Source organism: Nyctereutes procyonoides, unplaced genomic scaffold (assembly GCF_905146905.1).
Source record: "Nyctereutes procyonoides isolate TBG_1078 unplaced genomic scaffold, NYPRO_anot_genome, whole genome shotgun sequence".
Classification (NCBI taxonomy): domain Eukaryota; kingdom Metazoa; phylum Chordata; class Mammalia; order Carnivora; family Canidae; genus Nyctereutes; species Nyctereutes procyonoides.
Window position 1 is genome coordinate 25174510 of NW_026575036.1, and position 25201 is coordinate 25199710.

At 61.5% G+C, this 25201-nt stretch overlaps 1 protein-coding gene across 4 annotated transcripts; it reads right to left on the bottom strand.

The window, feature by feature from the left end:
• Positions 1 to 1862: 1862 nt before the first annotated feature.
• On the bottom strand, positions 1863 to 24469 carry RAPGEF3 (Rap guanine nucleotide exchange factor 3). 4 transcript variants are annotated; one of them, XM_055318802.1, is made up of 28 exons: positions 24268 to 24467; positions 23588 to 23800; positions 17624 to 17677; positions 17425 to 17531; positions 16700 to 16821; positions 16388 to 16556; positions 15769 to 15853; positions 15373 to 15433; positions 15186 to 15262; positions 14834 to 14938; positions 14223 to 14335; positions 13875 to 13963; positions 13492 to 13570; positions 13134 to 13284; positions 12973 to 13055; positions 12140 to 12179; positions 9524 to 9605; positions 9062 to 9208; positions 7102 to 7199; positions 6526 to 6651; positions 6250 to 6431; positions 5899 to 5989; positions 5747 to 5797; positions 4753 to 4840; positions 4361 to 4425; positions 3389 to 3443; positions 3225 to 3296; positions 1863 to 2253 (listed from the first exon to the last, which is right to left on the bottom strand). In XM_055318802.1, exons 1-28 carry the CDS (start codon positions 24271 to 24273, stop codon positions 2135 to 2137), a joined length of 2730 nt encoding a protein of 909 aa, XP_055174777.1. In that variant the 5' UTR covers positions 24274 to 24467; the 3' UTR covers positions 1863 to 2134. The 4 variants fall into 4 exon arrangements, 2 of the variants coding, with proteins under 2 accessions (XP_055174777.1, XP_055174776.1); XM_055318801.1 differs by having other exon boundaries at positions 14834 to 14980; XR_008663573.1 differs by lacking the exon at positions 1863 to 2253 and adding an exon at positions 5541 to 5659 and having other exon boundaries at positions 3282 to 3296; positions 14834 to 14980; positions 24268 to 24469.
• Positions 24470 to 25201: the final 732 nt, after the last annotated feature.

Below are 25201 nucleotides of genomic sequence, written 5' to 3' on the forward strand. Positions count from 1 at the left end.
CCCAACAGGCTCAGAAGGTGCAACCGAGAGATTAAGGCAGCGGGGAGGTTGCAGGGCAGTCGGAGGCAGAAGGGAGGTTCAGGGCCAAAGCTCTCTCGGGACATAGGTGTGACCACAGAGAAGAAAAGTAGAAACGATGATGGGGGACCCCAGCCCTGAGCACGCTTGGCTTCCGTCCTGGGGTGGCAGGGCTTACCTCGCCCTGGAGTCTGAAAGGACAGCAGAGGGCTGTGGCCGGCGGGCTGTTCTGGGCTTTGCCAAAACCCCATCAGACTGTGGGTTTTGGAGGGAAGAGAGCCCCTGGGAGTCCTGACGCACCAAGGCTTGGGCCTCCTGTCATGACTGCTCAGCTCCAGAAGCTTCATGCCCCGTGGTCCTGCATCTCCACCCACAGGCAAGGGGACCAGTCGGTTACCCTGCCGTCTGCTCTACCCAGGCTCTCCCTGGAGAAGCGGGCTCTGCCCAAACTCCACTCAAGGTCTTGCTGCCCACCCACCCCGTCGGGCGGAGGACACAGGACTGCCAAGGCCGTCCCCTGGGCTCTGGAGTCCCCTGGGCTCTGCAGGCAGAGCCGCAGTTTGACTCGTTTGTCCCTAAGGGCTGCTGGACTGAGATCATCATGCCCATTTTACAGACGGAGAAATGGAGGCGGGCAACCGTTCCTTAACTCGCTGTGATTCTTTCAGAAACCGGAGGTACAATCCCAGCGGTGCTGCTTCCTGCCAAAGGCTCTAACCCTCTCCGGAAGCAGCTTGCATGTGTGTCCCGACCTCGGGGGGTCAGGGGTCTGGCAGTGCAGGGGGGAGGGGAGGGGGACTTGAGCAATATGGGGCCACACCTGCTGCCTGCCAGCCCCCAGGTATGGGCCCACTTCCCCCAGATGCCCGAGGGCCCTGCTGCTCGATGCCTACCCTGGGGTCCCCCCCAGGCAGAGAGGCCCAGCACCCCCTGCCGGGCTCAGGGTCACAGGAGGCAGAGAGGTGGGAGGCCCCTGGGTGGGAGGCAGTGCCGAGGGCAGGGGCGAGGCCTGAATGCTGCAGAGCTGGCTGGGACCCTCTCAAGAAACTGGGTTTCCCGGAGCCTGCTAGGCCTCGGCGGCCCTTCTATCACTGGCCACTTCCGCGAGGACCACCCAGCAGGCCGAGCCGTGCTGCAGATGGACGGACAGACGGACGGACAGACAGACGGACAGCCCGTGCAGCCAGGAGGGGCGGGCCAAGAAGCCAGTTGCAGCCCGACTGTACCGGGGTCTCAGACCACAGCGGGGGCGCTCGCAGGGGCTCCAGGCCCAGCAGCCGCCGAGGCCCGGGGTCGGGGTGGACGGCAGGCAGTCCCGGGGACCCCGCGCAGCGCGGGACGGCTCGCCAGCCCATCTGGGTCCACCCGGGCTCTCTCGGGGTTGGGAGGGCCTGGCCTTCGCTGACCCAGCCCAGCAGGGCCCGCCTCAGATCGCCTGGTAATTTCTGGAAGCTGCAAGGCCCCTGGGGATCACCACTCCCCTAAATGCAGCCCCGGCCACACCCGCTGACCCGGCCTGTTTATCTTGGCTCCAGGGCCCTGGGATGAAAAGCAGGACCACTCCCCAGGCCCTCCCCACCCCTCGCCCACCCCTGCAGCTCCCCACCACCACCCCCGCCTCCCTCCACCCGGCTCCACCCCTGCAGCTCCCCACCACCACCCCCGCCTCCCTCCACCCCTGCCGCTCCCCCAGACCCCCAGCCCCCACCCCCGTCCCTGCCGCTCCCCACTGCCGCGCCCCATCCCCCTACTGCCCCCCTGCCCCCCTCCCCCGCTGCGCACCCCAGGGCCATGCCCCGCCCCCAGCCCACTGTGGCCTGACGACAAAGCCTGGAGGCACAGAATCTGGGACGAGCCTGGTGCCGAGAGCTCTCTATTGAACACGGAGTCCCAGCGCCTGCTCCGCGCTCCGCCCCTCTGGGGCTGTCTGTCCCCGTTCCTTGGCCCTGGGCCCCGGCCGTCCACTCCGAGGTCCTCCTGGCCGCCGGTCATCGGTCATCGCAGGGCACGGCCCCTCCAGCCGCCCGCTCCGGCCGGGTGCGCCCGCGGAGAGCCCCGCCCAGCCCCGCGGCCCGCCCCAGCCCTGGCTGTCCTGCCCCGGCCGCTCCGGCGGCGCTCACGGCTCCAGCTCCCGGGACAGGCGGGACAGCTCCCGCTGGTTGTCGATGACCTTCAGCTGCTGGACGTAGGCCCAGGTGCTGGCTGCGCTCCGGGTGCTCGGGGACTGCTCGGAGCCTGCCGGGTGGGGGCGTGGTCAGGGTGACCCCGGCCGCGGAGAGCCCCCGCCTCCCCCCAAGGAGCAGAGGGCCCAGGCTGCCCCCACCCACCCCACCGCGCCACTCCCCACAGCCGGTCTTGAAGACTGCCCACCCCTCCAACCTGGGGCGGAAGTGTGCTTAGGAGCTCAGAGCCTGAAAACAACAGGTCCCCGAGATGACACACAGCGTGATGCCCCTTGTCCTAAATTCAGAAACAACTAGAACTAAAGAATATTTGGTTCTTGGGACCCCTGGGTGGCTCAGCGGCTGAGCGCCTGCCTTCCCCGCAGGGCCTGATCCTGGAGACCCGGAATCGAGTCCTGGCATCTGCCTCCCTGCGTGGGGCCTGCTTCTCCCTCTGCCTGTGTCTCTGCCTCTCTCTCTCTCTCTCTCTGTGTGTGTGTGTGTCTCTCATGAATAAATAAATAAAATCTTTTTTAAAAAAAGAATATGTGGTTCTCATAATATTAATAGACGAAGCATTTGAAAGCCTGTATATGTGTGTATGTAGAGGCGCCCATATAAATGTATCTACATAAACACGTTGCAGCGGCACAGGAGGAGGGAACGCTATGTAGGGAGAGGAGGCGATTGCCAATGGGCCGCTGCCTGCCTTGGGCCAGCGGTGTTCACTGTATTATCACGTACGTAAAATAAAGGGTCCATGATGACAGTGGTGTACGAACCGTGGACTATGATTAATCCCTCTTCATGCAACGGAAGGCCAATTAAAAAAAATCAGGCCTAGGGTAAGAGTGCCGGGGTCCCCAGCCCTCTCACTGTACCCCAGCCTCCCAGGACTCGGGCCTGTTTGAGCATCTTTAACCGGGGGGATGACTCTCCACGGACCCCGGAGAGGCGGCGGGAAGGGCTCACAGCATCACAGACCAAGTGCCTGTAAATGCCAGCCCCGGCTGACCTGTCAGCCCCCGGCCCTGCCCCACTTACACGTGGATGTCCTCGCTGCCTGGCTGTCCTCGTGGAGGTGGGATACGCGGCTTCTGAGTGGTGAGAGGGGCACTGGGTGGGGTGAGAGGCGGGAGTCAGGGACACAGGGCCAAGCCGGAGGCTGGAAGGGGACGTGGTGGGGTAGGGGGCACCAGTCCTCTCACCGTTGCTGTGGCTTCGGCAGTGGTGCAGCATCCGCACGGCTCTGGCCATCATTCTCTGCGGGTAAAGTAAGGACGTAAGACCAGGCCCGAGGGGCAGGACCCTGGCGTGGCCCGTGGGGCAGCTGGGAACTAAGCCCCTTTGAGTGGGAGTGCTCCTAGGGACTAGATGGGGCCACGTCTGTGTGCCCCCAGCACACCCAAAGTCCCGGTGGGGACCCCTGGGAGAAAGCCCAGAGACCAAGAAGGGCTTAGAGCGGGTGAGCTAATTAAGGCTGTCTTCCCCAGTATGCAAGGGAGCGAGGCAGGGGCTGTTTTTTAAAAGGAGTATTCAGGATAAAGAAGCTGTGGTCTATGTATACAATGGAATATTCCTCAGCCATTAGAAATGACAAATACCCACCATTTGCTTCGAGGTGGATGGACCTGGAGGGTATTATGCTGAGTGAAGTCAGTCAATCGGAGAAGGACAAACATTATATGGTCTCATTCATTTGGGGAATATAAAAATTAGTGAAAGGGAACAAAGGGAAAGGAGAGAAAATGAGTGAAAATATCAGTGAGGGAGACAGAACAGGAGAGACTCCTAACTCTGGGAAACGAACTAGGGGTGGTGGAAGGGGAGGTGGGTGGGGGGTTGGGTGACTGGGTGATGGGCACTGAGGGGGACACTTGGCGGGATAAGCACTGGGTGTTATGCTGCATGTTGACAAATTGAACTCCAACAACAACAAAAAAAAATTAAAAAAGCAACCCTAAAGAAAGAAATAAGAATAATTATATAACTAAAAATAAATAAATAAATAAATAAATAAATAAATAAATAAATAAATAAATGGAGTATTCAGGTTTGTGTTATTAATAACAACTCTAGATCATCTCCCGCCCCCCGCCCCCCTCCCAAGGCCACAGTCCTATCCCCTAACCCACGCTGGGGCAGGTGGAGGGGGCAAGCACCACTCTCCCCGAACTCACCATCTTCTCAAAGTTGATGAGATTCTCCACCAGTGTGTGGTTCCCCTCATGGATGAAGGTCATGTCTGCGGAGAGATGGGTTTTGCTTAGAGGTCCCCGAACTCCTTCCCCTTCCCGCAGCCCAGGAAGGCGGAAGGGCCGATAATGGGGGCCTTGGGCCTGTCCCTGCCCCGCACTGCCCTCCTCCTCCTCTGGCTCCCCTCTGACCTCCCAGAGCAATTTCCCTGTGTCTCTTGGGCCTCATGTCAGAGGCCATCTGATGTCACCAGCACTTGTCACAACACCTGCTTCTAGCCTGTGAACCCCCCAGCACCCCCAAGGGTCGGGAGGACATCCAGACAGGCGCAGGAATGGGTGGGTGGAGGTGGCGAGGTGAGCCCTGGTCCACTCACCTTTGAGAAGAAGAGGCATGAAGGGGATGATGGGAGGGGAGAGCTTGGTGAGGGCCAGTCGATAGACTCGGTGGTTCCACGAAGGGTCCTGGGAGGGAAGAAGCCACAGTGAGGGAGGGACGGCCCCGCTCGGCATGACCCACCGCGGACCACGACACAACCAGACACAGTCCCCTCGGAGCTCTGCCTCCTCTGGGCCCCAGGTGTCACCCAGCAGACCGGAGGGGACCCGGCAGTCTGGGCATGCGGCTTCCTGGCCTCCTGCTACCCCCTCCAGCACTCATCAGGGCCATTTATCCCAGGGGCCCTGGGGTTTCATGGAAAACTCTCTCTCCCTCTCCCTCTCTCCTGTCTCTGTCCCTGTCCCTCTCTAGTGGGGAAATTCCTCTGAACCTCTTGAGTCCACAAGGTGAATTTTTTTCTCAAGAGCTCAGAGCCGGGCTGATAAAAGCCCCTTTGTGCCAGTTCTCTCCTGAGCACCCTCAAAACCTCTTAACCCCCTGGCGGATCCTGGCAGGGGTGTGGGAGGGGCAGGCAGCTCCTTAGCTCTTCCCTCATCTTCTGGCCTCGTCTAGCCTCATCAGCACTGACAGGCCCTGGCCCACCGTGGGGCCCGGTGCCAGCACTTGCTTCCGGGGCCCTGAGGCAGGTCAGCCGGGGACCAGCGTTCCCCTGACGTTCCCCCGGCGCTTCGGAGCCCAAGGCCAGACACCACCTGCGCCCTGTCCTGGTCTTCATACAGGACCTGCTGGCCACAGCCAAGGCCCCCCCGGCCCCGCCATACTTACCCACACTGAGAGATAGAATACACTGTGCACCCCATCATACTGCTAACACTCCATTCCTCAGCCAGTTCCCCAGACTCACAGCCCAGAGGCAACCTGGCTCTGGCCCAGGGCTGGAAACCCTGGAAGTGGTCAAAGACAGTAGAGGGGCTGCTGGGAAGCCCAGAGCCAGGGATTTCTGGAAGGAGGAGCCAAGGCCCAGCACTCACCAGCAGCCTCTCGAGGGCCGAGTACAGCTTCCGGACTTTGTGGGGCAGCCGCTGTGGAGGAGGGGCAGATGGAGCCATCACCACTCTGGGGTGGGAGCCCCACGCCTCAGCAGCCCCCCAGGATGGGCACGGGCCCTCCGCCTCACACCTACCTCCCAGGTGTGGGCCAGGCGGCTGATGGCCGAGTTGCTGAGGCCAAACATGACAGCAAAGAAGGAATTGAGATTCTTCTGCTCCTTGAGGCTGTGAGTGGAAGACCCAGAGGTCGTCAGGGGACACGGCCAGGCCCGCAGAGTTCCACACAGACAACAGGCAGCCTGGGGCCCGGGATCAGGCCTGGCCCGCACGGCCTCTGTGGGGGCCGGGGCTAGGTGGGTAGGGAGGCAGGGACTCTGGGAGACCCAGGGAAGCAAGGGGATGGCGGACTTGGCAACATCTGGACCAGCGACGGGGTTGGGGGGCCGGGACCCCGCCACACACCCAGCCACCCCACAGGCACTCACTGGGCAGCCAGCTTGATGAACTTCCTGAGCAGCTGGGCCCGCAGGCCCGGCACAGGGCAGAGACACAGCTCTGTGGCCACCCAGTACTGTAGCTCGTTGAAGCGGCGCATGAAACGCTCCAGGTTGGCGGTGGTGACGTCCCGCAGATGCTGGGGGCCCAGCACATAGTGGATCAGCTCCACCTGGTAGGGGACAGCAGGAGAGATCAGCCCACTCCAGGCCGGGCGCCCCCCACCATCTGCGCTCCACCCCCCCCTTCAGCTCCGCTCCCGGCACCTGGTGGATACTGTTGAAGAGGTTCCAGTCGTGGTCCGTCAGCTGGCCCGCCAGGTCCTTGGCGCTCACCAGGTCCAGGCCCTCAGCAGAGCCCACGGTGGGCCCCAGCTGCTCGGGGTGCGGGGTCTGTGGGTAGGAGAGAGCCCAGGAGGGGTACCTGAGGAATCCAGGGGGCAGGCTCAGGGTAGGAGGAGAGAGTTTGGGGCTGGACTCCATCCCCACGGTCACAGGGATGTCGGGGAGGAAAGGGTCTACCGGGAGGAGGGCTTCCCAAGAAGGCATCTATCCTCCTGCCAGCTCCCCAATGCTGAGAACCCTCCTTGTAGGGCTCCTGCCTCCTGGGGAACCCGCAATGAGGAGAGGTCTTCTTTTCCCTTGAGAGCTCTCAACCAGCTCTCTCCCTTCCCCAGCAGCTGGAACCTTCCATCAGCCGAGGCCCTCTCCTTCCACTTCCTCCTTAAGACCCAGCAGCAGTCAGAGCCAGGCCCTTCTCTTTCCTCCCTGTGTGACCCTCCCCTGCACGCACCTCTGTGTCCCCCCCAAACAGCTCTTCCCTGGCCCCCTGCCTGCTCCTACCAGCTCATGCACTTCCTGTGGGTTGACAACAAAGAGCCGCTCGTTGAGCCCCAGGGATGTGGCCACACCGCGGGCATCCGGCTGCAGGCCAATGGCATCTGCAAAGACAGCAAAGGCTGGACCAGGCTGGGCTGGTGGTGGGGGGCGGGGGTTGGTTGGCAGAGACGGAGGCCAGGGAGCCACCAAAGGCAGGGTGGAAGCCCCATGTGGGAGGCGGAGAGGTCGCTTCTCCCAGAAGCCCGGTTGGAGCTCTGGGCAGGTGCTCTAAACGCACAGGTGCCTACACCTGCACATCCAAGGAAGACGAAAAAGGATTGTTAGCGAGACAAGCAGAACCCGGGCAACGCTGGAGCCTCCCGGAGCTTCCTCCTTTGTTGAGTGGAGACAGCAAGACCCACCCTGACTACTCACGAGTCTAACAGGTTGATTTATGTACGTTGTGGTGACAAGTACCCGATGCATCTAACGGCCCTTGGAACACTGGGAAGTGCCTCACCAGGGCTTGGTGTTGACCTGCAGCAGCGTCTACTGACTGAGCCAGTGTTTCTAGGCACGTTTGAACCCCCAGTCTTAGACCAGTAGCCTCCAAAGTAAGATACGCAAGACCATCATGGGTCCAAACAGTAACAGCTCTTCTACTTTATTTTTGCCATCTGTTCCGCATTTCTACTTTGTGGGGTGCTCTGTGATTATATAATGCGGGTGTGGGGATATACGTATATGACTTTTAAGCAAATATACACATAGCAGGGGGTTTGTAGTAAAAATACCGGTCACCCGGTCACCCGGGGCGGTGATCTCAAGAGTTCGGGCCGCGTAGTAGGCTCTCCTGTCCTTGGGCAGCGGCAAGCGTCCGGGTGGCCACCAGAGGGCGGTGCTCCCCAGACCAGAGCACAGGTACCCCGACCTCATCTGGTCTCCCCACTTCCCCAAGGGGGAGAAGAGCTTGCTTTTCTGGCCTCCTCTCCCGGCCCTTATTCCCTGGCTGCCCCTAGTTCCGGTCCTCTTGGCGGAGAACCAACAGCGGTCTCCGATGGCCCAGGTCCCCTAGCAGCTGGTCTCGGGAACTCTCAGGCTGCATGTCCTGCGCCCCGTGCTAAGGGTTTTATCTGCACCTGCTCTCCTCTGCTGGCCCCAGCAGTCCTGTGTGATGGGCACAGCTGTAGCGCTCATGTGACACACGAGGACTCGGAGGCTCAGAGAGGGTGAGTGTCCTGCTCGGATCCGGATCACACAGCCAGTCAGCAGGGGCCCCTGGGATCCCAGCCCAGGTCTAGGGGTGCCGTTGATGCTCTTAACCGCCAGGCTTCTCTGTCTTACCTGCCGTGGCGCCTCCAGCCCCTAACCCACTGCTGGCCCGCAGCTGACTCTCAAATATGTTTGCTGACTGACAAAATGAAGGCAGGCCACCTAGGCAGGCCACCTCGGTTCCAGAGCCGGACGCTCTCACCTGCTGTGCGAACTTGGGAAAATTGCCTCATCCCCCTGAGCTTCAGTTTCCTTGTCTGAAAATAGGGTGAAAGCACCTGTCTCCTAAGGCTGGTACTAGGGTACAACGAATGTATGAGCATGATAACCCCAAAACCTCTGTATGAAGCGTCGCGCCAGCGGCCGTTCCCAACCCTGGAATAGATAAGCTCACTCAATCCTCACGCTTCCTCTGTGCAGGGGGCACGCCTATCACCCCATTTTACAGATGCTGAAAGAGCAGAAGGGATGAAGTTTCCTGCCCACGGACACACAGACAGGGGGCTAGCGGGCGGGGCTCCAGCAGGGCTCTGGGGCACCAGACGCAAAGCACTTTGGAGAGACATAAGCTGCTCTCAAATGCCAACCATCGTTAACACTGATGAAGACGGTCAAAATAATGATCTAAATTCGGGGGGCGGGCGGGGGGAATCTGGGCAGGGACCTGAGGGTCCCTCCCTCAGGGCCACCCCCACCCAGAGACCCAACTCACCACCTGCAGAGTTGACCTTCACCAGCACCTGCCCCTTGGTCCAGCCATCCTCCTGGGCCAACGCTGCCATCACCTCTCTCACCGAGGCCGTCACGGGCAGCTTCAGGGTGAGCACCGAGTGGTCCGGCCGGCAAATGTCATAGGGGACTGGGGAGGAAGACCGGGCTGGGCTGCAGGAAGGGGCTTCTTGACCCCCCGCACCCAGAAGTGAGCGCGCAGCAAGTGTGGCAGCGGGAGGGGCCCAAGGAGGCAGGACGGTGCGTGGCAGAGGGGGGAGGCCTGTGGATCCCCTGGAGAGGGGGGTCCTGAGCTGGGGGAGGGAGGTCCCGGGGGGCACACCCTATCCGGCAGCCTGGAACAGAGACCCCGAGGAGAACGGCGTGCCCCCCTCGGCCAGGCCTACTAAGGTCAGGGTGACGACAGCAGGCCGCAGGCTACGCCTGGCTGGCGGGGACCACCAACCTTTGTCCCCAACTCGAATGGCACGGTTGCTGCAGAGGAGGGGCTGGTCCTGGCCGGGGAGCCAAACAGGCATGTTCCTGGCCTGAGAGGAGAAGAAAGTAAGGCCCAGAGGACACCGAGGAGCGCGCAGAGCCAGGCAGAGGACTCTGTCCCCGGGAGCATGGGGCCACACGGCATACACACCACCAGCTGCGTGGACCTGGGCCGGGTGAGGCGTCAGGCACCAAGGCTCCCCGAGGAAAGGCAGGTCAGCGCCCCTGTGTGCGTGGGCCACCCCTTTGCCAAACAGGCCCGGAGCTGCCCTAATATGGGCACACCTCAGCTCTCGGCCCTGGGTTTCTCTTCCTTTTCCTCCCCTGGCTACCATCGGCTAGTTGTCCATTTGCTGCGTGCCAGGCTAAGGTACAGGCTAATTCTAAGGACCTAAATATTCACAATAGGGACGCCCGGGTGGCTCAGCGGTTGAGCGCCTCCCTTCGGCCCAGGGCGTGATCCCAGGGTCCCGGGATCGAGTCCCGCATCGGGCTCCCCGCATGGAGCCGGCTTCTCCCTCTGCCTGTGTCTCTGCCTCTCTCTCTCTCTCATGAACAAATAAATAAAATATTTTAAAAGAAAATAAATATTCACAATAGCTTTTTGACCAAAATATTCTTCTTCTTCCCATTTCATAGATGAGAGAAGTGAGGCTCGGAGAGGTTAGTAACACGCCCAAGGCCACAGAGCTGGAATCCTGGAAACCTGCGGCTGGAGTCCCTCGGGCTGTGCTGCGATCCAGCGACACCCGGCTGTCCTGTCCAGCCCCGCAGGCCTTCCTCGTGGGCCCCGCCAGCTGTCCTTCCAACTCCCGTCCGGAGTCTTCCCCCTCCCAGCTCTGAATGCAGCAGACCCTCCGGATGCTCCGTGTGGAAACTTCCAAGTCTCAGAGCTCTCCTCGGCGCCCCCGCAGGGGGACAGACCACCAGCGTCGCCCTCTCTTCCAAGCCCTGCCCTCAAGCACCCCCTGGATGCTTCCCTCCCTGGGCTCCATCTCCCCAAACTCAACGCCTCCCTCCGACCAACCTCACCCTGCTGCCAGCCATTCTCCCGGATGTGGGTTCCTGCGTCTCCTTGCCCCCCACCCCGACCGCCCCCACCTGGCTTCCCCAAAGCTTATCATCTTGTTCTGGGGGTTCCTGTGAGCCCCTCCTCCCAGCCCAGGCCAAACCCCAGTTCCACCTGCCCAGCTGCCTCCCTCCTGTGTGCTACAATGGCCCAACCATTCTCCACTGTTAGCCATTAGCCCTCGTATGCCCCCACTCCCCTCCCAATCTGCCTGACGGGGTCACCTTCCTAGTGCAGCTTCAAGGCCCCCATCGGGCTCCCTACTCAGAGCACCCACTCGACCTTGGCTCCGTGGCTCGCATCATTCAGAAGACAAGGACCAAACCCCTGACTATGGCCCACAGGGTCCTACATGCCATGGCCCCCGCGTGCCTCCCTCTGGTGGCTCCGTCCACACTCCCACCTGCGGGGTCCCTACCGGGTGGACTCCCCACCCCCTAGAACCTGACTATGCCCTGTAGCTCTCAGCTCCTGCGGTCACTGTCCCTGATCCTGACGCTGCGTCAGCCCTTCCCTTCTCTGTTTTCAGAGACCCCCGCCTTTGCCATTACACATCATGTCACTGCGCGGCAGCTCTGGCCCTCGCTTGACTGTGAGCCCCACGAGGCCAGGGGTGGCTCCCCCCACGGCTGCACCATCGGCACCCAGCACCGAGCCCGGCACACACATGACAGTGATTCCACACTCATCCCTGAGCATCAGCCACAAGCCAGGCAGCGTGGGAGCCCTGGGGAAACAGAGGTCCAGACCCCTCACTCCTGAAGCCAGGATTCCAGTGGCATGTGACAGGCACTGACAGGCAATAAGCAAGCGACAAAGAAAACAACTCCACCTGGTGCTAATGCTTTGAAGAGAATCATAGAAGACCCCTTGGCAGGGGCGGGGGTGGGGAGGGGCTAGGGATAGGGAGATGGGGGCAGGGGCCTCTCTGAGAACCCAACATTTTGGCTAGGTCAGAAAGACAAGGGTGGGGGGTGGGGCACAAAGAGCCAGAGAAAGAAAGTTCCAGGCCCTGAGGTGGAAACCAGCTTTGCAGCTGATAGTCCAGAGAAGGAGCCTGTGAGAGTCTCCAGCAGGGAGGGGCGGGGCCTGGAAACCAGCCCCATCCTACCTTTCCAGTCCTTTCTCCCAGCATTCTGCTAGAAATCTCTGGCTCCCAGAATGCTGGCCACCAGGAACCCCTGGGCCCTGAGGCTGCCTTCAGGCATCATCCCTCACTGCTCCCCCCCCAACTGCTACCTGGCTCTGTGAACATGGTTGACCTCCCCAATGCAACAGAAGGCCCTGGGGGTGAGGCAGGGGTGGAGGCGTGACCCTCGCCCTCTGTGTCTCCCCACGAGGCCTGGCCCGAGCCACACACAGTTCCTGTTCTGTGAACTCCTATCCCAGCCCCCGGGGTGTGTCTGTGGGTGGGGATCCTTTCCAGGCTGAGCCCCGGGGGTGGAGGCCAAAGGAGGGACAGAGGAAAGAAGCTGGGGCCAGACACAAGAGGGAGGAGCTGGTCCACGCAGACACCTTCATCTGAGGAGATGCATTCCCACAGCCGTTCTCCAACCTGGGGAGCAAGCGAGAAGGGCAATGAGATACGAGGGACCCCTGCAGGCAGGGCAGGACGGGGCGGGGGCAGGGCCAGGCGCTGGCTCTGGATTCCATCTGCCCTCAGCAGCCGCCCAGTTGTGCAGACGCGGCAAGCACCAGCCGAGAGGCGCAAAGCTAGGCTTGGAACCCAGCCTGTGCATCCTGCGATCCTCCCAGGCCCGCAGCGGAAGGCGAGGGCGTTCCCGGAAGGCATGTGCCCCAGTGTCAGACTGGGCAGATGCCATTGGAGGGGAGCTCTCCCTGGACCTCATGGCCCCATGGGGATGGCTGGGAAGGCCAGGAGAGGGCCGAGGGAGGCCGGTAGGACGGGGCTCAGGGGTGAGTAGGAGCAGAATGGAGAAGTGGGAAGAGTAGGTGCGCTCGGGAGAGTGCCCGCCTGCGTGGTGCAGGAGGATGCGTGACCCGGCGTGAGGGTGAGGCCCAGGGGACCGGTGAGGACGGCTGCTGAGAATGAGCAGGGCCGGACAAATGGGCAACCACAGCCGACACTCTCGTGTGGCACACACCGCCCACAGGGCCCCACTCCGGGCCCTTAAGGCGCTGTAGGATTCCATCCTTGGGAGACAGGCGCTCTCCCAGTGTGACAGACGGGACCCCAAAGCCCGGCGAGGGGGGACGTGCCCAGAGCAGCGCGGCCACGGGTGGCGCGGCCTGGATTTCAAGCCTCGGGTTTGTGTGGGTGCTCCAAGAGTTGGTGCTGGGTCCCCGCCGTGCATATGCAAAGTGAACTCAGAGCCAAAAAGCATCACCTGTGGTGTCGCCGCCTCTCTGGCCACTGCTCCCGCAGCAGGATGCAAAGCCGGGCGTCTCTGCTCACCAGGTCTGAGAGTTTCTGGGAGGAGCCGAGATTCATTGACACGGATGTAGCTGTGCCTACAGCCCCGTCCAGCCCTGCCTCACCCCCGGGTACCTGGAGAAAGCCGGTGGCCACGGGGTCGGTGTAGAGCATGGGGCCATATAGGGCCACCCACTGGCTGACCAGCCGCAGGATCTGCTGCCTTTTGTTGCAAATGTAGGTGCTGTGCTCCTGCTCACTGCCTCCCGAGGGCTCCGCGTGGAAGGTGGGCACCAGTCAAGGGAACCACAACATCCAACCGGGCTACCCACCACACCTCAGGCAAAGGAGGGGCAAGGACGCCCAGGACCCACGGACAGGCTGGTCTGGACATGAGGCTGGTACTTCGGAGGGTTCAGCACAGCCGTGCTGCAGGTGATCCCTTCTCCCTGTTCCAAACAACATCCTCGTCACCCTGGGGCCGGAAGGATATTGGTGCAGGAGGGCAGCACAGAGCTGGGCACTGGGCATGAAGACGCTGTAGGTCAGGAGGAAGTCACTGAGGAATGTCTCTGGAGGGCAGGGACAGGGGAACAGGAGAGAGCGTCAGAGGGCACATCTACCGAGCACAGACATACGCAGAGCTGGGGTGCCCCTTCTCCCCACCTCATAATGGGCCTCGTACCAGCAATGCCCGGGCCCTATGACAGCACTCCCCACCCCAGCCAAGAGCACAGGAATGAGGACATCCTGCCGACTGGCCAAATGGACCAGCCCAGCACCCAGTGATGTCACATTCAGGGTGTCTGGCCCTCGCCCAGTCTACACTGCCCATCCAATGAGTCACACAGCAGGCAGGGTATCTCTGGCCCCTACCTGTTGGGTCATGAGCACTGGAATCAGGTCGCATGGCCTCCAACAGCAGTTCTAGGATCTTCTCTGGGGTGCCAGACATCACCGTATACCTAGCAGAGATGGCCAATCCATAGCACGTGCGCCACCACTCCCCACTGCCCACATCTGAACAGACATCAGGAATCCCATCACCCTTCCCTATTTGCCAGCTCTGTCCCATCCTGGGGTTGGAGGGAAAGCTGGCTCTGGGGGTGCCCCTTCCCCCCACCAGGGGTAAGACATGGGGGAAGGGAGTAAAGACTGGGAGACAGAAGGACAGAAGGTGGGTGAGAGAGAAGGTGTGCAGAAGGAGCGGGGCAGGTGTGTTACCGGTTCCTGCCTGGGGTCGGGGGGCGAGAAGGGCCGGTGCCCTGAGAGGCTCTCTCCAGTACCAACACCACTTTGCCATGTTCTTCTAGCCTCATGGTCTTGGCTTCCACATCCTGGAGAACAGGCCACACCTAGGTATCAGTCCACACCTTCCCGCCACCCCGCCCCCATCCTTGGGCATCTTCCCCCAACCCCATCCCAGACCCTGAGCCCCACAAGGCTCCGGCAAGGACATTCGGCCCCTTTCCCACCGGTTCAATGGCCATGACCTTGGATCTGCCCCACTCCCCGCCCTGCCCATCATGCAGGCTGAGCTCTCTCCTCCACCCATCCCTCCGGGACCTCCTTCTGTGGCTCCCACTCTCCATTACGCGTGGTCCCCCACCCCTCTGTAACCGCCACCCCATGGTCTCCCACACCGAGCTGGAGCTCTCGGGTTTCACTGACCGTCCTCACATGCCCGTGTTCCAGCATCACCTCCAAGCTTCTCTGGCCCCTACCTTCCCTGCTCCCTATAGGCCCTCTCTCATTCCTGCCCCTTACCCCCTCCCGCTTCTCCAAAGAGGCATCCCTGCCGTGTCCCCTGCCCTCCCCATCCTCAGCAACGGCACCTTGATGATACGGTTGAAGTCCTGCTTGTCCACGCGGAGGAAATGACAGTTGTCTTCTCGCAGGATGATGGTGGCTGCCCGGGGCGCGTCGTTCACCAGAGCCAGCTGCCCAAAATCATCTCCCTCATGCAGGGTCGTCACCAGCCCCTGCAGCCAGGTCTCAGTCACAGCCCCGCCAGGCCGCCCCCCTCACCCTCATCAGAGCAGACCCACAGGGGGCGGGGGACAGGCCCCTAGGCAGGAGGAGACCTGGGAGATTGGCAGTCTTGGGTCCATTCAAGGTCCGGCCCGAGAGGGCTTGAATGGGGGAAGCAGGTGCCACCCAGGGGGTGGGGAGAGACACAGAACTCACCTTGCCATGGGTCACCACGTTGACAGATCCCTTCCAGATGATGTACCACGAGGTGCCCTTGTCTCCCTGGCTGAACACTGAGAGGAGCACAGATCAGACACGCCTGGGGTCACCCTCCACCGCTCTGCGGCCTCCACCACGACCAGGCCGCTGGTGCCCAGCTTCCTGCCCACCCCGTCCAACTTACACACGGTCCCCGCTTTGCTGTGCGGTTCAAAGAGCAGAACTGCCGCTAATTCCCGCTTCACCTGTGAGGCAGGGAAAGGAGGGTCAGTGGTGCGAGTCCAGGGTAGGAGGGGCCGGGCTGGGGGGAAGTTAGGTCCGAGGGCACAGGTGCCCGGGACGGGACGGAGATGCGGCTAGGTCGGGTGCCTGGGACTCAGCAGGAGACACCACAGGGGGACCCGATGGGCCAGGAGAGGCAGGAGGACTTTTGGACAAGGATGCCAGGAATAGGAAATGAGATGGAAACTTCCAAGCCACAGGCCGAAGGGCAGAGAAGTAGCGCCTGGCTCGGCAGTGGGGCCCTCGGGGTCCCAGGAAGAGGAGGCCCCGGGGAAAGGGTGGAGGCGGGCGGGCTGACCGAGTTGGAGAGATGGGCCACAGCCTTGATGTGCAGCAGCTCCTCAAAGATGAGGTCCAGCTCCTCGTCCGTGCGCTGACCCGGGCTGTGGGCATAATGCACCGTGGGCCTGTGAGCATGGGAGCCACGTCGCCCACCACGCTTGGGCCTGGGGCCACTCGGGCCCCAGCGGTGATCGCTCCCAAGCACCCACCATGCACCGGCCAAGCCCCAGGTGCCTCACATGCATTATTTCAGCCCACCCTCACCACCCCCACCCCCACGACGTGGGCATCATTATCCTCCTCTGACAGAAGAGGAAGCTGGCGTGGAGAGTCCCGAGGCCACCCAGCCAGTGGCCTGTGGAAGTGGAATTTGAACCCAGACCTGCCCACAGACTCAAAGCCTACCCCCCTCAGCCACCGCCACCCCTGAGTGGGCAGGGTCCTTGTAGGCCCTAGGCCTCGCCACCAACGGTTACAAAGGAAGAAACAGGTTCAGAGGTGGGCCGGGGCGTCCCCAGATCACACAGTGAGGAATGAGAGAACCTCTCAGGGATGAAACTGAGAGACTACGGAGACTACGGAGTCTAAGAGCCGGGCGAGGCCTGGGGTTGTGGGGCGCAGGGCACCCGACTCACGGCTTTCGCAGGGCCACGGTGAGCAGGGCGTCGGGGCCCCGCTGGGAGAGCACGGCCATGGCCTCGACCAGCTCCTCCTCCAGCTCGTGGATGCCCGCGGGCTCTGGCTCCGGCCCGGGAAATCGGTAGAATTGGGTATCTCGGTCCTGGAAGGTCCAGTCGTGTTTCACTGCAGGGCAGAGGCCCAGGCGTGAGGGCGGAGACCAGCTGAGGCCGCGGGCGTGCGAGGCCCCCATCAGGACGCCCGCCTCCCCCACCGCCCTTCCCCGGGACTGCCCGGTCCGGGGGCCCCCACGCCGGGCCCACGCTCACCATGGCAAAGGGCACCTTCATCCAGCAGCACCTGGCAGATTCCAACGGCCTGGCTCCGGGAGTGGACCCCGAGGCCCAGGGCCAAGATGCCATCCACCAGCTCCCGGCCGGAGCAGCACTGCCTAGGAGAGGTAAGGGGACGGGAAGAAGGGGGAGAATGAAAAGGCAGGAGGGCCTTGGGACGCCCGGGTGGCTCAGTGGTTCAGCGCCCGCCTTCGGCTCAGGGCATGAGGCTGGAGACCTGGGATCGAGTCCCGCATCAGGCTCCCCACCATGAGCCTGCTTCTCCCTCTGCCTGTGTCTCTGCCTCACTGTGTGTCTCTCTCTCTGTCTCTCATGAATACATAAATAAAATCTTTAAAATAAAAAAAAATTAAAAAAAAAGAAAAGAAAGAAAAGGCAGGAGGGCCATGGGACGCCCGGGTGGCTCAGCGGTTCAGCACCTGCCTTTGGCCCAGGGCATGAGGCTGGAGACCTGGGATCGAGTCCTGCATCGAGCTCCCCATTGGGAGCCTGCTTCTCCCTCTGCCTGTGTCTCTGCCTCTCTCTCTCTCTCCCTGTGTCTCTCATGGATAAATAAAATAAAATCTAAAAAAAACCCAAAAAAACAAAAAACGGGCAGGAGGGCAAACCTTCTGGCAGAGAAGTACCCTTCTAGGCCTGCAGCTGGGGTAGGCTCGGAGGCCCGCCACAGAGCAAAGGGGAGAGAACACGGCGGCACTCACCGATAGAGCCGAAGGTGGTATTTCCGGTCTCGGATAAGGGTCGGGGAGGTGGCCAGGAGGTGTCGATGCAGCTGCTTCCCCGCCCTGAGCACCCTCTCCGTGGAGGCCTAGGACAGGAGCAGCAGAGCTGGCTAGGCCCCGGGCCGAGGCCCTGAGGTCCCCTCCCGGCTCCCCCCCCCCCCCCCAGCCCGGCTGGTACCTGCTCCAGGCTCTCGCTGAAATCCAGGGACTCCTCACTGTCGGTGAGTGGCGTCTAAGGGGGGAGGGCCTGCCCGTTAGTGCCAGCTCCTGGACCTCAGCCCCCCACCATCCCCATCTCTCTCACCCCTAGCCCTGTCCCCAGCTCCAAACACATGCATTTAGCTACTCAGTCAACCAATAAACGGATACTCCCTGAGCACCCCTGTATGCCAGGCATCCGCCTCTTCCCACCCTATCACCAGACCCCTGTCCTCCTGCACACAAGCACTGCACCTCGACAGGTGAGATTCCCACGCTGCTTACTCAGGGCCCAGGTGCACCCAGGCTCCCAGGTAAACCACACCTGTGTAGGGGAGAGCGCTGAAAGAGCATGAGGATGGTTGGGCCACCTGGGCAGCTCAGTGGTTGAGCATCTGCCTTTGGCTCAGGGCGTGATCCCCGGGGTCCTGGGATGGAGTCCCTCATCGGGCTCCCCATGGGGAGCCTGCTTCTCCCTCTGCCTATGTCTCTGCCCCTCTCTCTGTGTCACTCATGAATAAATAAATAAAAACCTTAAAAAAAAAAAAAAGAGCATGAGAATGGGAAGTAAAAAAAGTCCATGACAGGGGGAAGGGGCAGGGGAAGGGAAGGAACCAGGCAGGTGCGGTGGGTGGGGTGAGATCGAGAATGTGAGCACTTCTGGAGATTATGCACGGCTGTCTGGCCACCCCAAGCATGCGTGACTGAGCAACACAGGCTCTTCACCCCAAGACTTTGTGACCCCATGCTCCTGGCCTAGGGTCACAAAGCCTAATCCCGAGCCAGGGTTTGTTCCCAGCCACGAGACCGTGGGACTCCTGGACTCAAATCCTTGCTCCTCCTCCATTTACCAGCAGTGTGACCCTCAATATATGGTTTAACCTCCCCGTGCCTCAGTTTCCTAGTCTATTAAATCTATAAAACACTCGTAATACCGATACAGAGGCTTTGGGAAGGGTTCTGTGAGTTAATGTGTGTTGAATGTTTAAAGCACTCCCTAGCATAGAGTTGTAGGTACATGTTAGCTATTATTACTCATCTTCGAAGCCGAGGGCGGGCTGCTTGCTGGAGAGCCCCCATCCTCTCTGCGACGCTGCTGCTAGACCTAATCCTACAAGAGTGAGTAAGACTCGGCGGCACCCAGGACTGGCTCTGGAAGACGGGATTTACGAGGAAACACGTTAACAAGGCTTCTGTGCCCTTGGGATCAACTGAGCCATCCAGGACCCCGGGCCCCTGTGTCCTGGGATGTTGGCCGTGAAAGCGCCTTACGATCCTTCTTTTTCTGCCACCTGAAAACTGGAATCTGTGGACGTCTCTGGACAGGAGGCCGTCCCCTCCTGAGCCCTCCCAAAGGGAGAGTACCTTACAGTTCACCAAGCACGTCTCTCTCCGTGATTTCCTCTGATCCTATATAGAATAGGACCAGATGTAAAGTCGGAGGAGCAGGGATCGTCTGCCCTCTCTGACTCAGGAAACAGAAGTCTTGGGGTTAAGAGCCTGCGTAACTCAGTCACGCGTACTTGGGGTGGCCAGACAGCCGTGCGTAAACTGCAGAAGTGCTCACATTCTTGATCTCACCCACCCACCGCACCTGCCTGGTTCCTTCCCTTCCGCCTGCCCCCTTCTCACCAGCTCTCTCTCCTGCTGGGCCCTGAAAAGGACCTGGCTGGGGAGCTGGGGCACAAGCAGGCCTGGGGCCAGAACCCCCTGTCCTGGCCCTGGCCTCTTCCCACCGTGTGCCAGGCAGAGGCCTGAGGTCTGGCATGCACAGGCGCCTGGCCCCGGGCTGGGCGGAAGTCGCTAGGTGTCCCTAGGGTATCCCTGCCCGGGTCATGGGGCCCAGCCTGGTGCCAGACACAGAGCCCTAGAGACTTAGCAACAGGAAATGAGGAGGAGGAGGAGGAGGAGCCAGGGAAGGAGGAAGGGCAGGAATGCTACCCAGCCAGCCCCCTGTGTCGGAACAAACAGTGCTAATGACTTGTTGTTGTTCATGTCAAAAATGCCCAGGTGGCCCTGGTCCCTGCCTCGGCTCTCTTTGGTGCCCACGACCCAGGCTCCAGCATACGCTCCCTTCCTGGTATTATTCTGACCCTGGAGGGCACATCAGGAGGAGAGGTGCCAGCTCATGAGGCCAGACTGGGCACACCCCAGATCCCAGATCCCAGATCCCCAGGCTTGTTGAAGCCATTTCCTGCCCTGGCCCAGGGAATAAGCACGTGGGTCAGAGGAAAGGGGGCGCAGGCCCATCAGAGCCGAGGAAGGTTCCTGAAGGCATCCCTCTCAATTTGCCGAGGAGAGCGGGAGCCCAGAGAGATGGAGTAACTCACCGGGGGGTCACACAACTACTCAGAGATTCAAGATCCTGCTGAGTAAGGAGCACTGACCCTGGCTCCTCCTTCACACTAGGAGAGGGAGGCTCAGAGGTTCTCTAACCTGTCCCCAGTTGGTGAAGGGGGGTCCCAGGATTCCCACTACGCCTGTCTGATTCCAAAGCACGGGTCCTTAGCCGCTGCGCACTACCGTCTCCCAGGCGCCTCCGTGGCCTCACGTTTCCCCCACTTGGTGCTACGGACGGATAAATCCTGCCTTCAGGAACGTTCCATGGGCAAATAAGTTTGAAAAACACCGCGTTAAACAAAACTCCACGGGTTTGTTATCATGGTCCCTCTGGGTCCCTCTGGGTCCCTCTCTGCACTGGGAACATCCTAGGATGGGGGTGGTGGTACTATTCAGGGGATGAGGTCAAGGCCGGCAGGGGTGGGCTCGCCATCCAAATCTCCGTTCCCCATTACCACCCGGGTGTGTGACCTTGGCTGCTTATTAACCCCTGTGTGCTTCAGTCTCCTCATCTGTAAAGTGGAGTTCCTGATAATAGGAACCATCTTATAAGGCAATTATGAGGGTCAAATGAGTTAATAGCATGGAGCGTTCAAAGTGATGCTTGGCTTGTTGGTAACCGCTTAGTAAATACTAAGTAACTTTACTGAACTTCATTATTTTATGATGGGGGCCTCTTACCTGGACACACTGCAAGCAATGCTGTACCCTGGCTGGCCCTGTCTCTGATCTGATAACCCCGAGTGTCACCTCAGGGCTTCTCAATTGGAGAGAAGTGGCTGGTATGGATGGGTAGGGGTGAAGGCCCTCGCCCACTGCGTCCCCTCCTGCCCGGACAGGAAGGACTCAGGGTAGAAGAGGAGGTGGTAGTTAGCTTCCCTGGCACCAGCACTATAGCCTGCCCCACCCTCCCTCCCTGTCACTCGGTGTCAGAGCCACACTGGAGGGGCGGGCACAGAGCCAGAGAGCCTCGTGGGGACCTGTCAGACCAGTTCCCTTGGGCCATGGCTTAGGGTCTCAGGCCAGGGCTGTGTGTGTTGGGGAAGGGGGAGGACGCATGGGGAGGGGTGATGCTTCGGGGTGTCAGGGTTACAATCTGCAGCCAAAGAAAGTACACCATGAGCTTGGGCTCCATAGCCAGAGCACCAGGGACAGAAACCGAACTTTGTCTCTTAGCAGATGTGTAACCCTGGACTGTCACTTAGCCACTCTGTGCCTCTGTCTTCTCATCTGTAAAATGAGATGATGACGAGCATCTATCTCACAGGGTTATTGTCAAATTACTTGATATGACAGAGGTAAAGCCCTTATAATAGTGCCTGGGACCCAAGTATTAGACAACTATTAGCTGCGACCATGGTTTGGACAGGCGGGGGGAAAGCATGGCTTCTGAGTTAGAGAACAGGGCCACCTCCCCCAAAGCAATCACTCAAAGGGAAGCACCCCAGGCTTCTCTGAGCTTGTGAGACCCACCAGAGGTATCCTGATCCTGCCCCTGCCTCTAGATAAATTGATCCTTCTCCGGCTCCCAGACATGGGACACGATCTCCTCTCCCTCTCATGTTTTCCAGAGGAGGCGGTCTTCCGTCCCATTCCAGCACCATAGTTGGTAAATCCTTTCCCTGCATAACCTCAGGCCGCCCTGCTGCAGCCTGCTTTCATTTTCTCTTGTCCTGATCTAGTAGCAACAGCAAGTGCTCTCTTCAGGCCTCAGGAGGTGGATGGGCTTCCCCCTCGTTTTCTAAGAGGCTGTCGTGGCCTGAACAACTCCCGGCACTGTCCTCCTAGCCTCCACCCCTTTACAGACATCCACCCTTTCTTTACCCTGCAAGTCCACACTCCCTGCCAGCCGCCGGTTCCCTCATGTGAGCCCCTCCTAGGCCAAACGCATCATCTACAGGTGAGAGGTGCAACTTCACGGGTCCCCAGAGCCTCTTAAACACAGCTGCAGTGGCCTGAAACCACCTCACCAGCATCCCCCGCGTCCCGCCCCGTTCCCCAGAGGTGGTCACCAGGAGAGGGTGTGGCCCTTGCTCCTAGCCCTAAAAATCTAAGTTCCCTTTAACCTCCCATTCCCACCTACACCCCACACACCTGGCAGGAAAGGGGCTGTGTTTCTGTGACTTTCACCCCCTTTACATCCCAGCCACTCTCACACCACCCTTCCAGCCTCTCCACATACCCCAGCTCTTCAATTCTGGGGGTTAGGAGGGTCAGGAGACAGCCTGGCGGCCTCTTCCACTGCCTGTCCCAGACTTTGGGTCCCAGGGGAGCCTCCAGTGACCTCATTGTCCTGGCACCTGCCCTCTCCCCTACTCCCCACCTTGCCTCTACAAGCTGGGAAGGGGACAGGAAATGCACAAGTAATTATAGCCTGAGAGGGAAGGAGGCAGGGAGGGTTCCAGCCCACAGGCTCCAAGCAGTAGCTACTGCCAGTGACCTGGAGGGGTGGGGAGATGGCTTAGCCCAGAAGGGGCCGGCTGCCCCGCTCCCCCGGGAGCCCCATCTTGAGCAGGACCCAGGCCCAAGAAGTCCCTGATTGGCAAGACGCAGGAATGGAGGGAGGGTTTGGGGGAGAGCTAGGGACTGACGCTTCGGTTATCCTCTCAATTCTGATTGAGGAGCCCCCCGCCCCCCGCACCATCACGTTGGCAGACCTCATTCTTCTCACTCAGCCTCATATTGTGATAAATATAAATGGCAGTAGGGCAAGAGGTAGGAGGAAAGAGGCAGAAGGTGGTGGTCATTGTCCTCAAAGGAACTTGCGGATAAGAGACCTAAGTGACAAGCTCTCCCAATTTTGTCACCTGCTCCTGCTTTCCCTCTACCCCTTTGCCTGAGTACCCTCCCAGCAGCCTACACTCGCCCCCAATGCTGTCTCTATGGCACATAGAATAGACGCACCCCGAATCTCAGGTGACTCTGGGAAGTCTGGGTGGTCGGAGAGAGCTTCTCTGCGGATCTGGATCCTGCAACCAGGATCCCGTCCCCCACCCCGCACCCCTCCCCAGTTCCCCCTGTGCCCCCCTCCTCCCCTCTCCTTCTTTCTTTCAACTCCAGGATGTTCTTCCCCAGCAAAGGGAGACCCCAGCTCCGGTCTCCAAACTCCTCAAAATCCTCGCCTGAGCCCCCCTAGAGCCAGATGCCAAGCAGCGTGCACATGCCCACCTCTCACCCCAAGATCAAGAAGAACTGGCGCAGTTCAGTCTCTCTCCTAAAGGAGAATGTTGCCACGGCGATACATCCAGAACAGCAGCCAAGCTTACCTCCCCCTCCACCTTGACCGGGCCCCAGTGTTTCACACATGCCTCCCACCTCCACGCGGAGGAGGACAGGCTGGCACCTAACTCACGGCGCAGGGAGGTGACAGGTAAATGACAAATCCCCTCCCCCTCCCCCCTCGCCAGCACAGTTAGATGTAAGATGTGAGGACCACATGCGCACAGCCACACGCCCTGCAGCTGTGTGAGCCACCCACGCACACGGCGACCAGGCTGCTGCACCCACCGTCCAGCCCAGCCGCAGCCCTGACACCCCCAGCAGCAGCCAGGCCGTCCCGCAGCGCTGGCGCCCGGCCCGGCCCGGGCTGACGACGGGCACTTACCCAGCGGAGCCCCTGGATGCGGCTGGGACGCTGGTGCTCGAGCAGCAGCTGGTACGAACAGCTTCGGGGCCGGTGCATCCTCTTCAGCACCATGTTGAGCAGGGTCCCCTCCGGCACCACGTCCGGGAGGCCTCCCACCCGGGACGCTCCTAGAGCCGGGCTGTCCTCCACGGCCAGGCCCACCTGCCAGCGGCTCTCACCTGGCCAGCCCACCTGTGACGCAGGGCAGGGAGGCAGAGAGCCATGGGGCTGGGGCTGGGGCTGCCGGACCGGGGCACAACCGGCCCAGGCAGAACCACTTCCTCGCAGTCCTCTGGACTGGTCAGGCGGAGGTGCTGCAAGGCTGCCAGGAGCCGGGGGAGGGACAGGAAGACCTTCACTGGGGCCTGCCGGTCTGGCGCGCTTCGGGGTCTTCCAGCGGGCCGCCCGAGATCGGGCCTCTCTTCCCGGGCCTCTTTGGACTTCTGCCCCACCCACTGCCCTTGGCCTCCGAGGGATCCCCGCCACCTCCCAGCATGAGGCTGGGGACTCCCTGGAGCCCCCAGAAGTGCGGCTTCGCCTCCAGCCCATCTTCCCCCCTCTCCCTCGCCCCTGCCCAGCACTGTCTCCCCACCCAGCCCCCTGCCCACCATGTCAGCCTCCCCTCCTGCTCCTCCGCACCCTGACCCCACCTTACCCACCTTCATATTCCTTCTCCAGCTTGCACAGCCCTGTAGGCTCTTGCAAAAGGCTGGGGCGGGGCGGGGAGGGGACCCTCAGCGGGACCCCGACTGCTCCTGAAGGGGTGCGGGCTGTGAGCCCCAGGCGAAGTGAACGGGGCTAATTCCTAGGTGGACCTGCTGCCTGCGGGGCCACGGGCCAGCGGGGGGGGGGGGAGAGGCTCCCTTGGGGGGGAGCGCAGGGGGCGTGGGGGGAGCCCCCCCAGCCAGCGGCGAGGAGCCCCGAGCCTCCGCCTCTGTCCCAGACGAATGAGCCAGCTGGCACGGGGCGCCGAAGCGAGGCCGCAGCTGGCACCGGGCCGGGCGGGAGCTGTCACACCCCCCGCGCTGCCCGCCCCTTCCCTCCCGCGACGCGCTGCGAGCGCGGGGAGGCGGCGCCCGGCCCGACGGGGGGGGGGGGGGGGGGGGAGGGCGCGGGGAGGAGTCGCGGCTCGGCGCCGGCGGGGGCCGGAGCAGCCCGGGGCCAGGAGCTGCGCGGGGCGCGTGCCAGGGTCGGGGTGCCGGGTGCCGGGTGCCGGGTGCCGGGGTCCGGGGTCCCCGCGCTGAGCGGCCGCACCGGCCGCCACGTGGCCGGGAGGAGAAATGCAAACAAGGAAACCGGGGAAGGGGGAGGGGGGTGAGTCATTGCGGCCCCACCCGGGAGGGAAATCCGGGCTGGGGCCGCTTCCCGGCCGGGGGCGTCCTGCCTCCTGTTTCGGTCCAGGGTCCCGAACAGCCCGGGGGGAGGGGGGGGAGGGGGAGGGGGGAGGGAGGGGACTGGGCTGCTTCCCCGCGGGGAATCCCGCTGCCGAGCTCCCCCCCAGCCCCGACACACACGCACGGGCGCCGTGGGGAAGGTGAGGCTGGGGAGGAGAACAGGGGCTGCCCTCCGGGACGCACGGGGTCGGGGTCGTGC